The sequence below is a fragment of the Colias croceus genome, chromosome 2 (assembly GCF_905220415.1).
Source record: "Colias croceus chromosome 2, ilColCroc2.1".
In the NCBI taxonomy this organism is placed as follows: domain Eukaryota; kingdom Metazoa; phylum Arthropoda; class Insecta; order Lepidoptera; family Pieridae; genus Colias; species Colias croceus.
In genome coordinates this window covers 7,094,351-7,110,373 of record NC_059538.1, presented here as the reverse complement: position 1 = coordinate 7,110,373, position 16,023 = coordinate 7,094,351, and the positions used below count along the sequence as shown (strand labels likewise).

Here is a 16,023-nt window from a genome sequence, read left to right as displayed (position 1 = left end):
CAATAATTATAAAGGACAACGATCGACGTCAAATGTGGCTAAGAGCCTGTCGAGTGTTGGGTCTGACGGGAAGGAAAAAGTAGATAATATCATGTACTTGATATTTTAGTTTTATAGCCATTCAAAAGCTTTTTAAATAAAAATAAAACTGGCCAAGTGCTAGTATAGTCGGACTTGCGCACCGAGGGCTCCGAACAAACCTACGTTGTTACTCTAAAATGTATGTTTTAGAAATTTTTCTTTTGTGCTATAAGACATTGTTTTTTTTTAACAAATTTCAGGACTGTGTTCACGGGAAGTACAGTGTAGGTTTTGATTCCCTTGCAAATATTTAATTTGCAGCATAAACGGCTGTATCTCTTGATTGCGACGTTTAATTTTTTCACAGCATCAAGTGACCATAGACAGGAGTATTCGATATAAATTTCAGTTGAATCCCTCCACGCGTTGCTGAGAAAAAGGGTGTTGACCACGTGTTGACAAACAGATAGACAGACGGACAACAAAGTGATCCTATAAGTTCGTTCCAAGGGTTCGGTTTTTTTGCCTTTTGAGGTTCGGAACCAAAATTTTACTCTCAACGTGCCTAAAGAAGTTTTACTTCAAAAAATTTAAAGAATGAAAAAAAAACGTGACGGGATTCGATCCCGCGTCTTTCGCCATTCCGGGACGATGCCTTGACCTCTCGGCCACGGGCCACCCCCGTGATCCCGTCAGAGTAATCGAATTTATTATATTCTATCGGTTTTGTCTCTAAAGGTCCAACCGCACTGGGCGTAATCTCATACAATTTCATAGAAAGGTTACGCGTCCGCGTCGCGCCGCGAAGTTACTGTCGGATTATGGCTCCCCACGCCATCTATTACGCAATTCTATTGTATAGTGTATTTGTATACATGCTATACATTGTTTTGTTTATGAAATCCTATGAAATCTTTCTAGCTTCTTCACATATCAGACATTTGTTTAATCTTATAAATAAATACACGTAGATAAATATGTATTACAATTTAATTTTATCATTTGCAATAATTAGAATATTATCTCGCAATTTTCTCCATCAGTAAATATTTTTCACTTATTATACTTATAGCTCTGTCGGCATAGCGATCTTTCACCGCGAGGTTTTTAATCTTGCGTATTAAATTCCGCAAGCAGAATAGTTTCTAGTACGTACTGCGAATAAAATTTCTGACGATTATATTACTATCAGTTGAATTCAGTTCTCAGCTGTTGACAAACACGTGTAAAATCGATGGATCTTCTTATTAAAGCTTTGGTCTGGTGATCATGACGCACAACGCTGAGGTATGCGGTTTGCGATGCCAGACACTCAATCATATGAAAAACGTCGACAATGTTCTCTTGTTCCGTCGCAGTATGCGTCAGCGGCGAAGGGCAAGCGCGGTGAGTGGGGAGGTGTACTTCCGCACAGCGCGGCGTCATTCTCGATTCAACGCTGCGGTGTGCGGGTATGCGTCTACCTTGTACCTTGGTAGCTGCGGCAAAATCAACTGACCACCTCTCCGCAGGGACGGTAAATGCTGCGTCGTGACGCTGCGTTGGGGCGCATACTTCAGCGTTGTGCGTCATGATCACCAGACCAAAGCTTTACGCCGTTGCACGTCAGATCGAAACGCGCGAATTTTATTCCACGAAAAATACGCGCGGAAATCGTTCGCTCCGTTTTGCGTTCAATTTGGATCGAATAACAGAATTATTTTTTTTACCACCAGTAAGACTGTGTCCATAAGATTCAATATGTTACAGAATATTAGGCGAACAAACCCTAACTAGGTACTAAGCTTATACTAATTTTATTACAACACAACAAATAAAAGATATAGGTACATTATGTCATAATACTGAAAATTCAACAGATTTTGTACCGTCAGGCATAAGTTTGGTTTCTGAATGCAGAATTGATTTTATTTAGGTTGAAAGCTTATGTCATAAACAAGAAAATATTTAACCCATTGAGCCCCAAGCGGCCCGATCGGTCCCAGACACAATAGATTTTCTATTGTGTCTGTGGTTCCGGGGCCTCAGTTATTACGCAGCATGGTATGGTTAATATCAAATACTCAATTCAGAAACCAATAATTGTTAGTCTCATAATTTCATAAGTGTTATTGTTTCAGCCTGAGGTCAGTTATTCCTGCCAGTAAAAGTTCTTCTTTCATAGCAATCACTTCTCTTAATAATTCCTGATTATTAGCTTGTAGTTGTGCTATAACAGATCTTTGTTTCCTTTCTCGATCCTTTAATTGTGTCAGAGTGGCATCACATACATCAGCACATGGAGTATAATTGCCTGCAAAATAATATTTATACCAAGTGATATTTTAATATTAAAGCAGGAAATTATTTTTCAATAACATTTATGATGAAAAACTACAATAATTGGAAAAATAAAAAATACTCACTTGTTTTACCTCGCAGTCTGTCCATTAATTTGTCATTTTCCAACTTCAACCTTGCTACTTTATTTTGCAAACATTTTTCATTAGCTTCCTTTTGTTTAACCACCTGATTCAATTTAGCTCGGGTTTCAATTAACTTTTGATAAACCTCGTTTGATTGGTCGGACACTCTTTGGGCCGAGGCAACACATGCTCTGGATTCATTTTTTTCAGAGTTTACTTTATCTCGGAGTCTTCCAATGGAATCCTAGACCAGAACAAAGATTAATTGTTGTTTACTTCTATTATTTTACTTAATATGTTAAATAAATTAATATGTATAGTTAGTAATAAATAATAATCTTTTTACCTACATTTAAATGTCTATTGCTATGTTCAAGTACATGATTTTGCTCTGTCAAATGGTCACTCTTCTCTTTAATACTTTTGTATTTATGTAATAAAGTCCAAACTGAATTTATAAGTTTGACCAATGCATCAGTATTTAATGTGTTATTTTCAAAGTCTACATGAGGATTAAATATATAATTTATGTTGAAAATGCTTAATTCCTGAAACAATAATCAGTTATACTTAAAACTCTATATCATAATTAAATTAAAAGGTAGTTAAAATCAAATAGCTTAATTCCTGAAACAATTATCAGTTATCCTTAAAATTACAATATCATATGTAAATAGTTAAAACTTAAAATCATACATTTGCGTGTTTCGTAAATGTGATTTTCAAATTACCTAGGTAGCTGCAGTTAACACTCGGCAGTTAATGGATCCATAATCTTTATATTTTATAAAAATACTAGCTTACCGCCCGCGGCTTCGCCCGCTATGTCTAAAACCTAATAAATTATATACTAAAACCTTCCTCTTGAATAGCTCTATCTATTAAAAAAAAAACGCATCAAAATCCGTTGCGTATTTTTAAAGATTTAAGAATACAAAGGGACATAGGGACAGAAAAGGCGACTTGTTTTATACTATGTAATGATGATAATGCCGGGTAACTCTACCTAGGTAGTAGGTACCTATTTAACACTTTTGCGTCGTAAATTATTATTTACACTTACACATATAAATGAAATAAAATCTGTATACCTATTATACGTAGGTAATTAATTGTACGCACCTCTGAAAGGCCTATCAAACAATCTTTAACATTGTTTTGAGTGCATGGTTCGTAAAATGTAGCTCTTTTATATTTGTAGTTTTCCAAAAGTTCTTTAACTTCTTCGTCCAGACTTTCAAATTCTGTGAATCTTTCCATTTTTCCGTAAGATATTATTATCAATAACTGATTTTTATAATAAATCGTACTAAAGAATTGATTTACGTTTGTTGAATTTCTCGTTATAATAATTATTGCAGGTAGAATTTATTTGTAGTTTATAACTTTTACCGCCAAGGGAAAATGTCAATCTACAGCTGTCAGACGTCTCACGTCACCAACATTGCCATTTGCCACAGATAAGAAAAAATACAAAGATACGGTGCACATGACACAAACTCATGCTGCGCAAGCTCTACGCAAACTTTTGCGCACAGAAAAAATCTGAACTTAAAAAACAGATCGTCCAAGGATCGCCCACTGGGAATAAGTAAAAAATAAGTAGTCTTTTTTAAATGTGCAGTACTTGAATCAGGGCTCGGAAACCGGTTTAAATTCTTAACCGGTTTCGGTCATTGACCCCAAACCGAAATTGATTTAGGTTAAAGGTTGCACTTTACCGGTTTTTACCGGTTTATGAGAAATACCGGTTTTTCATTAATATTGGTTTTGGTGGTGAAAATTAACCGGTTAAAACCAAGTTACATAAGGATCCTCGGCCCCCGCTACCCTCGCTCGACGGGCCTGGACGTTGCGAAGTTATTTAGTTACAAAATTCTTAATCGCACTCAAGTTCGCAATTTTAGTTTATATTTGAAATTTGAATTTGATAACTAGATTTCCGCCCGCGGCTTCGCCCGCGTTTGCAAAGGAAAACCCGCATAGTTCCCGTTCCCGTGGGATTTCCGGGATAAAAACTATCCTATGTGTTAAACCAAGTTACCCTCTATATGTGTGCTAAACATCCATACATCCATACATCTATACTTACAAACTATATTTTAGAATAGAATATATTAGATATATTAGATACTAGCTTCTGCCCGCGACTCCGTCCGCGCGGAAAAATTAAGATTTATTTTTTTCTACGTATTTTTCCCGGGCAAAAAGTATCCTATTTTATGCCCAGGATAATAAGGTATAATTATACCAAGTTTCATCGAAATCGAACCGTTAGTTTTCACGTGATGCCTGAACATACAGACAGACAAAAATTTTTTTAATCACATATTTGGGTTTGGTATCGATCCAGTAACACCCCCTGGAATTTATTTTTTCAATATTTTCAATGTACTTACAGAATTGACCCTTCTACAGATTTATTATATGTATAGATATTAGATTCACTATATCTTGTGGCAAGCGTTAAAAAATGAGGCAAAAATAATAAAGGAATTAACCGGTTAATTTGGGTGTCAAAACCGTTTGTGCAGAAGTAACCGGTAACCTTAATCATTTGGGTTACTTATAAACAGTTCACTTGTTTAACCGGTAAATGAAGGAACGATATATTTACCGGTATATAATCTAAATTAACCGCTCTTTTCAAACCGGTTCCGAGCCCTGACTTGAATGGAATAAAAATTAAAATCTATAAATTATTGAAGGCCCTTATTAGGTGATTAGGTGAAAACGGCAAAATGGACTGATAACTATGAGCTATAATTGAAAATATTGAAGTTTTTTCGCGCTGAAATTTCTAAATAGAACGTATGTGTGATGGGATGACTGTTTCCAAAACACGATTGGAAAAATTTTGCTCGATAAAAAAAAATCCTGAAGTTACCTCTAAAATCTAATATATAAAAATCAATGCCACTTTTCGTTGTAATTCCATAACTCGAGAACGGCTGAACCGATTTCGATAATTCTTTTTTTATTATATTCCTTGAAGTACGAGGATGGTTCTTATGTAGAGAAAACGTTAATATGTACCACGGGCGAAGCCGGGGCGGACCGCTAGTATCATATAAATGCTCATTACAACCGTATTTTACGATAATAATTCGTATAAAATCACAAATACATAGGTATTTACTCTCTTGATTTCGTTGCTGTTTTAGATTTAGAAAATACTAAATATTTTCATTCACTTTTTGATAAAATTAATGTGATTACGACTTTTATAGTCGAGCCAATTTAATAGGCAACATTTGACGTCTATCAATTTTATCTTCGAAGAAAGGTAACCTGCTTAAAAACATCGATTAAAGTGTATTAATCGATACGGATTTGAAACATTTGTCAATCGAATTTATTAATTTATGATGATTTTTATTCACAAGTAATCAATGCATTCGATTCTAGATGTCAGATTTCGATTTTTAGAGTAACGTCTCTAGTATTTAAAAAGAAAAAAAGTTTATTGACACAAAATTGTAGCGACGTCAGTTCTTCAATTCAGAAATTGTTTATTATGTTTAGGATGGTTTATCAGTAAAATGAAATCTTAAAATTACTTGTATCGGTCATTATTATTATAAATATGTAATCGTAATTGAAAAAAGTTAAGCAAATGTGCAGTTCTAACAAAACGAAATATCATGTTATTCTATGTCGTCGTTACTAGGTTACGTTGTTGAATTTTGTTGAACTGTCAAATGTTGCCTATTAAAATGGCTCTACTATAGTTTCGAGCACGTTGATTCCATACTAAACGCGGACCCCCTCACCCTTCACCTCAGGCGCGAATAAATACGAAATCTGAATTTTCGCTGACCGCCTAACCCCTCTTAAGGCCGGATGCGTTTATTACTGTGGTTTATTACTATAATAAAATGCCAACATCTTCATGTCCTACTATCCGGGTTAAAAAAAGGAAGACCGAAAAAGATGGACAATATTGGTTTTGGGGAATTATATCCGCCAGCCGCTTCGCCCGTGTAGTCAAAGTAGAGCAGGCTCCAAGGAGATGTTCGTTTGCAAAAATAGCGGACCTACATCTGACTTCTGATATACAATTGTATAGATCCCAGACATCCGATAGACAGATGTTGCCAACCAGTTTTGTGGTCCCCCTCCCCCCACCCCGGTAATTAAATATGGCATACAAAGAAAAAAATAAAAATTTCCAAAACATGCCGTGTGGGGTATCAAATGAAAGAGCTTATTGAGTAGATCACGAATATATAACATACTATAACATTTCTTACACTTTCTCTAATATTTTTTAGAAAATTTACAAAAATGCTCCATTTTTGAGTTAACTTTAAACCACTATAGATTGAAAACTCATGACTATAATTTAAATCAATGGTTTAAAGTTAACTCAAAAATGGAGCATATTCGTAAATTTTCTACAAAATCTTAGAGAAAGTGTAAGAAATGTTATAGTATGCTATTATTATATTCGTGATCTACTCAATAAGCTCTTTCATTTGATACCACACACGACATGTTTTGGAAATTTTTATTTTTTTCTTTGTATGCCATATTTAATTACAGGGGTGGGGGGAGGGGGACCACAAAACTGGTTGGTTAAGTTAAATAAAAGTAATATATTGCAGTAGGTATATTATTTAATTCAATTAGTAATTTTACAATGGCACTTATCAAGGATAAAGTTAAAAAAGTGATGGTTAATGTCTCAGAGTACAATGTAAAGAAACACAAATAAACCCATTAATAATAATCAAATTGTTGTGTTATCTTATTAATGTTATAAAAATCAGTATCTCTACTTGGACCCAACGCATCCGAGACTACCAAGCCACTGTGCACAAAACAGGCCAGTGCTAGGCGTCCTGGCTTCTTGTCACTTCTTCTTAGAGTGGTGGTCAATCAATTTACTCTGAAAAATAAAATAATATGAATACCTAATGTTTATTTTTTATTATAGCTCGTATATACATATTTGTGATCCTATTTACCACAATAATTACGTTAGTTTGTATTTATAAATTAGTGTAAAGTGAACCTTAGCTAAATGAAGTCCAATTTCACTGAGTCGCTTGTGTTGATACGTGAGTGGTTCGTGCAGTTTGGCGTCTCCTCGCTTGTAGAAGTCGCTATAGTCGAGGCGGAATGCTAACGTTTGCAGAGACACTTCTTGGTGCAAAGCCAATTTCAGTATCAGCGTGGTCACGTGGCCTCTGTCACAGAAAAATACGTTAAAAAAAGAAAATCATTTTAGGTATAGTAGAAATACTAAATTGATTTAAGTATATTTTGAATGCCTAGTTTTCGATTTATGATAATTACATACTTGAAATCTTAAGTTATTGGTCTATCATGAAAGTGGCGATATTGAATCCTTACAAAACTAGCACCTAATTTGTAATATTTTTTAAAGTGAAACTTTTATTACATCGTCTCAGACTTTTTGGTCTGTGTAGCTCATGTCGCGTGACGCACGATACGTACGATAATTATCGTACAAATACGATAATTTTTAGTTAAATGTCTATAGTGTGAAAAAAAGTTTCACTTTTGCCGTGGTTTTATAAAACCACACAACATTTTTATTTTTATTTTGAGTCATTTTCTAAAAGTCAATAAGAAATTATTTGGGAATCAAACCTATATGTTCGCGCCCAAACGTTCAAATCAGCTTTTCGACTGGCTAAGAATTGATGGAATATTTTCCTCTTCTCTTTATCAAGCGCCTCGTCTGCTGCAGTAATGGCGTATTCCCCTAAAATAAAGTACATAAAATATAATGTTGGTGCGTAATTTGAAACGAGATAAGGAAATGTCCGTGAGAAATAAACATAATATTTAAATAAATAAATTATACCTCTATCAGCTCGCTCAGCTTTCAACACTTCATACCGCTCTCGTCGCTCGAGCTCCGCATTAATGCCGGCGTGTAGTGTCTGCTCGAAACTGCGCAGTGCCAGTGTTTCGTTCAAAACATTCCCCAAATAAGATTGCAACTCCTGTACATTAGGTATATAATATTTTGTTAATTTTCCAACAAAACATAACAGTTTATCAGAGTTTTATCTCTGTATTCTTAGATATTATTTGGAAAACAGCTAATTAAAAAAAAGAGCATGTGTGCCGAACACACGTGTCAGAAGTGAAACTTCTTTAGCAAGATTCAAAAATACCAAACTTCAGGGCGTGCCGGTATTGCAATGTCACGACTTTGAAATTTTACTTTCAATGCGCCTTAATAAGTTTCACTTCAAAAAGTAACACTTGGCACACATAAATGGATCACATCATTATCACCAAAGCTACTGTCAAAAACATTTTTTTTGCACTTGCCGGCGTGTGATGTCATGTATCGAGGCGTGTACAGTACGTGTCACGTAAAAAGAACGCTGGATGAAAGTGATGGGGTGTGTTTGGGCATGGATCGCGTTTTGCACGTAAGCTATGTGCCGATTATTTTATTTTTGAACTAGGCTCGCGAATCGTAGCTTCGCAACTACCTATTTGTTATTCTTATACCACCTCATAACACCAAATAGACCGATAAATCGCCAATGCGCAGTTTAACCGTCAGCGTTCTTTTTACTTGACGCGACCTGTAGGCAGATGTGAAGGAGCGTGCGTACCTGAGTGGTGTGGTGTATCATGGCGTGTATGGAGTGTCGGTCGAGCGCGCGGTGGTGCAGGCGCAGCAGGCGGTCGAGGTGCGCGCGCGCGGCCGCGGCGGCGAGCAGCTCGGCCCACGCGGGCTCGGCGCCCACGCAGCTCGCCTCCTGCATCGCGCCGCACAGTCGCAACGCCTCCGCGCGCAAACATGACACGCGCCGCATCAGACCCCACACCTCTACATTACCATCAATTATGTTATTTTACAATACAATTTGTATTTTAAAAAATGTCCACCCATAAAGCGCTAATTCGCCTATGTTATATTCTGCCAAATCTAATTACTAGTTTTATAGCAAGAATTTATGACGTTCAACTTTAATGTCTTCGAAGTATGCTACCTTAACCGTTGTTAGATCATACCGGGCATGCCCTTGAGCCGCTTGTGCAGTATGGCGTGGTCGCGCCACGCGTCGTGCAGCGCGTACTCGATGCGCTTGACGCGCCACAGCTGCGTGAAGAGCGCGCGGTACCGCGCCGCGCACGTGGCCGGGAACAGCGTGCCCAGCGGCCCGTCCACGCGGTACTGCAGCGCGAACACGTCCCACCCGCTGTCTTCGCGCCCGTCACCTGTTACAGATATAATAGAAGAAAGTTAGATGGTTACGCGTTGTACCCCAAATATGCACTGTGACACTCGCTTTGTTGAATTATTCTTACAAAATGTTCACTGACATAAAATTAGCAACGAATTATTTACACGATGTGCGAGTGCCATTTCGTATCGTTTTAAATATTATAAGACTTTACATTCCATATTTCATTTAGGGTAGTTTAGAGCTATAGTTCTTGTTTATAATTTCAATTAAAATAAAATATTTTTTTTTTAAGTTACAATTACTTACAGTTTGGATAAAGATTAACATGTAGCCTAGCAAGCACATGCGGCGGTTCGAACTGCGCATTGGTGGCGCGGACGGCCGCCTCCAACGTACATGTCAAGTTGTGTACATACAATGATGTTGCTGGCTTGTTTAATTCCTCCCTAAAAATATGATGTCTGTCATTACTACTGTTAGAGTTATTATTCAAAAATAGGAATATATCATTAAAACAAAACCAATACCTGGAGTTGTAAAAACAATAAATTATAAAGGTTTTAAAGCTTTCGGATCAGGCATTTTATATTATGTCTCCTAAAAGTTTCGAAGAGAAACTTTTTTAGGCGCGTTGAGAGTAAAATTTCAAGGACATGGCATTACCATCACTTCATGGAGTAAGGCGACGATTTTGGTATCTTTGAATATTTCCAAAGAAGTTTTACTTCTGCCACGTTTGATCGGCACAGTCGTTCTTTTTCTATTATACATCGCATCTGAGCGTAAACAAATCCAATAGTACTAGTCCACTACTAACTGCAACAGCGTCATGAGGTGGTGCACGAAGTCGCCCTGCGCGAGCAGCAGGTAGCGGCGGTGCGCGGCGAGGTGGTCCAGCAGGTGGTGGTGCGAGGTGAGCGCGGCCAGCAGGCGCGCCGCCGCCGCCGCGTGCGCCAGCCCCACGCCCTCGCGCAGCCCGCCCGCCTCCCACCACCCCGCGCCCGATGACTCCTCCTCGCTGCTTGCAGCTTCACAACAGACTCATAATATAAACGCGAAAGACGGATTTATGGATGTTTGTTACGTAAAAATACTGGACGGATTTGAATGAAACTTATTATTATATTTGGAAAATCAATATCATATTTATATACATTTTAACATAAAATCGTGACGAATCCAACGCGTTTAGTTGATTGCGTCGTTACGATTCCTTCTCATGAATATCTTTTGTTCCTCCATTACTAACATAAAATTGTATTTTATATGGATCTCTGTTTCTGAAATTAATTATTTATTTATTTCTTATTATGTTACTTCTGCACTTACTAATGGGCACCTAACCTGAGGCGTTAAGTTCTTGTGGCCAACGTTCCAACACGAAAATAAAATTTACATAAAAAAGAACAAACCATTTCGTGTATGTGCAGCAAGAAGATGTTGTAAATGATGTGCATGGTCTGGTGTTGAATCTGCTTCCCCAGGGTGATCAGGTAAATCAGCACAAGCTTCTCTCATAAACACTACGCTTTTGCCAGTAGCCAGGATTTGTGCAGCTTGCTCCCGACACATAAACGATGGAACCATCCAATCCCTAACGGAAGGATATATTTGAATGGTCTTAGGTTTAACATAATTAACTTAGTAGGTATTCTTCATCTAAGAAAATCTAAGAAATATTTCATTTATAAAGAATTGAGGATAAAGATAAAATATATGTCACCTCTTCTTAAAAAAGCTCGAATCTCATTTGTGACTAAAGGTTTTGTTTTTGTAATTTATTTCGTATCTAATAATAATATATTAGAACACCTACTTACCTCACTCTGTATTTATCATGCCACATTCTGTCAATAGGTACACCACTACGACTCTCAATGAAAAACTCATTGAAGGGATCGTCAATCTCTCCTAAAACATAAATAAACATGCATTTTGTATGTTTTTTTGGAGAAGAAAGAAATAAGAATATATATCAATATATAAAAAACATTAAAATACATCAATGTGTATTGTAATTACCATGTAAAAGCCATCGAGTTAGCATAAGTAGTAATGGATATGTAAGTGCAGTCAGGAGTCTGCGAGCTAAAGCCGCCACTCGTTCGTCACCGTGATGAACAAATCGGTGAATGCATGACGCCAATTCACCACCTGAAATATTTTATTCAATTACCTCCCAGATTTCAATCTTGCCTACAACAATTGCAGTATTTATTTTTACTCCTAAAAACCATAACAAATAAGCCTAGTGTGATTATAATAAGATCCATGAACCACACCTATACTTATTTTTTATGAAGAAGGCCTAGTTACCAAACCAATAGTTGCTACAAGCAGAGATTATGATACAAAAATGAGCATATATATATAGCATATATATCTATTTTATACTGCACTAGCTTATCGCCCGCGGCTTTGCCCGCTTTGTCTAAAACCTAATAAATTATACACTAAAACCTTTCTATTGAATCACTCTATATAGGGACAGAGAAAGCGACTTGTTTAACACTATGTAGTGATTACCTTTTTTATGTTGAGCAGCATGTGTAATATTTGCCAGCCAAGTCAATCGATGTAAAGGATCTTGAGCCCAAACACATACGCGCCGAAGAGTGCCCCCACCCCCATCACTTTCACAGACCTAAAATAGATTTTTCGTTACTATTAAACAAGATGCTTTAATTTATATTATTCATATGTTTGTATAACCGAACCTATAACTTATAGGTTATAGGATCGGCTGTGTGTGTATCAGCTCTTAATCAATATTTCTCCAACAATTAAAAATTGCTCCAGAAATATTTTAAAGGGAACAGAAAATAATAACCTGGGATTGTAACAACGCAACACTTCTATAGTATTCTGTTAACTCATCTCTGATTGCTGCCACCAAGCCTTCACCCATGAGACCTATAAAATAATAGTCTTCATTACATTTTTATACTTAAATTTCTTAATAACTGTAAATGATGTAAATGTATAATTATGAAAAAAATTCCAGTCTCCATATTTTTTTTAAACCTTACCTTGTGGCATAATGCCAGAAGTGGGATCAATAAATTCCTTGAGTCTATCGTGTAAGAAACCAAGGTGTGCAATCCGAGAATAAAGTATTTGTATGGGTCTAGGCCATGAACAACTTGTTCTCGCCTTAACACCTGTTGCTGCCAGGACTGCATCCCTCACACATGAACGTTCATTCGAACGATCTGTAATAGTACTCCAAATTATTTAAACACTTAGGCACTGCTTAAACTATAGGCATTGTATTAAATTATAACTTCTCACCACATGTTTGTAGGGCTAAGGCCATATTACTGTTATTGGAGGGAATACTTGGATTGGAATTTTGCTGCTTTGGAGTGTTTCCATCCCAACTTAATGATCCCATTGTACTTTTGCTGGAAGTAGTTGTCCCTGAAAATGCCACAGCAGAGTTCTGCAAAATTAAATAATATTATAGCAGATATAAATTTAATATTTGGTATTGTAGTTAACTGAGTAAAAACTTTATAACACTTACTGCAATGTTGAGATTTGGCACTGGGAAAAGTTGTTGAGTAGAATCTGATTGTTGGGGACCATCTGCTAGTTGAAGCAAGAGATATAATACTGCTACCCGTTGCTTTAATACAAACTGGAAAGTATTCAATGATATAAATCTATTTCTCAAGTAGTTCTCATAATTTTTTTTTTTTTATAAATTTTTATGAACTTTCAAGGTTGGTAAATAAATTTCATTTGATACAATTATGGATATATACATCGACTAAAATCTATAATATAAAAATGAATCCCAAAATATGTTGGTAAGCGCATAACTTTAGAACAGCTGAACCGATTTCTTAAATTCTTTTTTTATTATATTCCTTGAAGTACAAGGATGGTAGAGAAAACGTGAATATGTACTACACTTAAGTACTTACTGTATTTTTTAGATTTGCAAAGGACTCATTAAACTTCTCTGCATCTCTACTTGAAATAGTAGCCAATCGAGAATGAATTTTTTGGCATAGTAATTTTTCATCAAGAGGTAAATTGGTTTTGTCATTTGTTGAAGACAAATAAGACAGGGCCATTTCATATGCTCCGTCTGAAATAATTAATAATTTTATAAGATTTATTTAGTAATTTTACAAATGGTATTCTAATATTACACTACTGGCCCACATGAGAAAAATTAATGGGTCAAATGAGTTACCAGGAGAACTGCTTAGGGACCATAAATATTCTAAATTGTAATGTAACTTTTTTTGGATATTTCCCGTTTTATTTTTAAAAGTTATTATTGTCATTTTACTCATTAGGTAAAGGGCTTTCAATATCAGTTTAAAGTTTTTTGATATCTACAATAGTTACGGAATAATCGCCTGTGCACACTTTACGATTACACCCTGTATTTTGTTCATTGATTTTACATAGCAATTAGCATACCATAAATAGACATCTATTTTGTACAGAACTATGTGGTTTCTTATTATTTTTCATGGATCTATTGATGGCATGGCATGCCATACAAAGTCATATGGACAAAAAAACCCTCCCTCTACTCATATTTATGAACTCTCACGTCAACTCTGTTGGACAGCTTACAAGTTACGGTATAGTGCTGAATACTATTATTTTATGGCCCTCTATTGTTCTAAACAGGTCTCCTGGTGACTCATTTGACCTATCATTCTTATCCCATGCAAGGTCTACATACTCTTCTTCAAATTTATGAAGATATCCCTCAGATAACTTTGGATAGTAAACATAATTCAATTATTATTAAATAAATTAATGTTTGAATTATTATATTTAAATAAACATCACGTTGACACTTGAATAATTTTCGAAAAAGGAAGAATTACCTGGATTAGATGACAATCCTTTACATAATTTATGAAGTAATGAAGCAACATTGTTCAAGGAATTATCCATTCCAGTAAAACTCAAAAATACACGTAAATTTCACTTTATTTCTAATTTTATTATATGACGGCAAAATTTAAAAATAAAAGCTTAATTCACACTTGTCATAACATTTATTTATTCAGCGCTCTATGCTGACATTTAATGTACCTAACCTTAGATCTAACTAATAATGTTAAATGAACAGGCACAATTTGTTATTTTAAGGTAGTATGCAATCAAAATAAAATGAAATTTTATTTAGAAGTTAGAAATATTTTGAATTTTGACTTTTGAATGTAATTGAATTTTGACGGACAGAAATATATAGATAAAAAAATAAAAATAAGACGCTCTACCACAGAGTATAGTAAATACGGATCTTTTGGCAAATAGACGTGTGTAGACGACACTGGTAGTTTTCCAATTACAGCACTAGAGCGCATTATGCGGCATAATGCTTAACGTTGAATGTTTCAACGACAGCAACGCTTCGCACAATCGAGCACTCTTAAAAGTAATGCGCGTGATGCGTGCAATCGATGCCAACTCAGTGACAGAATTTTAATTTTTCCCCTTTAAATTCGGCATTGTGCGCCACTGAGTCGCATTATGCTGTATTATGCTCTTTATTTGGAAAACACGGACTGTCAGTAGTAATTGGTAGTTTTCCAATTACAGCACTAGAGCGCATTATGCGGCATAATGCTTAACTTTGAATGTTTCAACTACAGCAATGCTTCGCACAATCGAGCACTCTTAAGCGCCTTATTCACGGTCCATTTGGACGTACGCGTACCGTGTCCCGCCAAGGTCATACACGATGCACGACGCATATTCACGGTCCATCCCCGCTGTACGTCAGCTCAAGGCTGCTGTGCGCGCATCAAGCATGGCTGTGAAGCATGGCATTTAAACAGAACGAAGTTAACGAGAGGACGTGTGTGAAAATGCCACCTGCTTTATCAAAACGCCAAAAAATTTAAAATGGGATAATTGCTGGAAAAAATTTTAAAGCTTTCGTTTCGTTGTAGTTTTTTCGAAAGAATCAAAGTTAATTCAAATTGTGTTAAAAAAAAATATAAGTATGGATGAAGGTAGTTACAAACATTGAAAAAAATGTTAATGAAATAATCAAAATCCAAATTACTTAAAATAACCGTAAATAGTTTTCAACCAATTATTATGTATACCACTTTATTTACACATTATAATGAGGTTATTGCTAACTCTATGAATATTTTTTTCAACCCTGAACTTAGCGCAACCTGCTGGTGTATTTGAAAAATTCACGTTCCAATTAAGCATCAGCATAATTCGGCATTGTGCTCCACTGAGTCGCATTATGCTCTGTAATTATTGGAAAACTACCAGTGTGAAGACTGAAGCAATGTTTAGCGATGCAAAAAATCTCGTTTTCTAGGGAATTTTGGAACGGACTGATAAGCTGATCTAATACTGTAGTCCTGTAGTACTTAAATTTACCTAATATTCTTCAGTTAATGTAGTGCGTGTGC

At 35.9% G+C, this 16,023-nt stretch overlaps 2 protein-coding genes across 2 annotated transcripts; both read right to left on the bottom strand.

Moving 5' to 3' along the window:
- Positions 1-1,781: 1,781 nt before the first annotated feature.
- On the bottom strand, positions 1,782-3,853 carry LOC123704817. The gene is made up of 4 exons (XM_045653313.1): positions 3,549-3,853; positions 2,777-2,974; positions 2,427-2,670; positions 1,782-2,314 (listed from the first exon to the last, which is right to left on the bottom strand). Exons 1-4 carry the CDS (start codon positions 3,684-3,686, stop codon positions 2,130-2,132), a joined length of 765 nt encoding a protein of 254 aa, XP_045509269.1. The 5' UTR covers positions 3,687-3,853; the 3' UTR covers positions 1,782-2,129.
- Positions 3,854-7,027: 3,174 nt separating this feature from the next.
- On the bottom strand, positions 7,028-14,811 carry LOC123698982 (gamma-tubulin complex component 3 homolog). Its single transcript, XM_045645826.1, has 18 exons — positions 14,467-14,811; positions 13,540-13,706; positions 13,137-13,250; positions 12,902-13,052; positions 12,640-12,822; positions 12,441-12,523; positions 12,137-12,254; positions 11,633-11,764; positions 11,431-11,521; positions 11,023-11,204; positions 10,428-10,638; positions 9,917-10,056; positions 9,435-9,641; positions 9,032-9,249; positions 8,263-8,404; positions 8,046-8,160; positions 7,444-7,618; positions 7,028-7,317 (listed from the first exon to the last, which is right to left on the bottom strand). The coding sequence occupies exons 1-18, from the start codon at positions 14,534-14,536 to the stop codon at positions 7,282-7,284; spliced, it is 2,535 nt and encodes an 844-aa protein (XP_045501782.1). The 5' UTR covers positions 14,537-14,811; the 3' UTR covers positions 7,028-7,281.
- Positions 14,812-16,023: the final 1,212 nt, after the last annotated feature.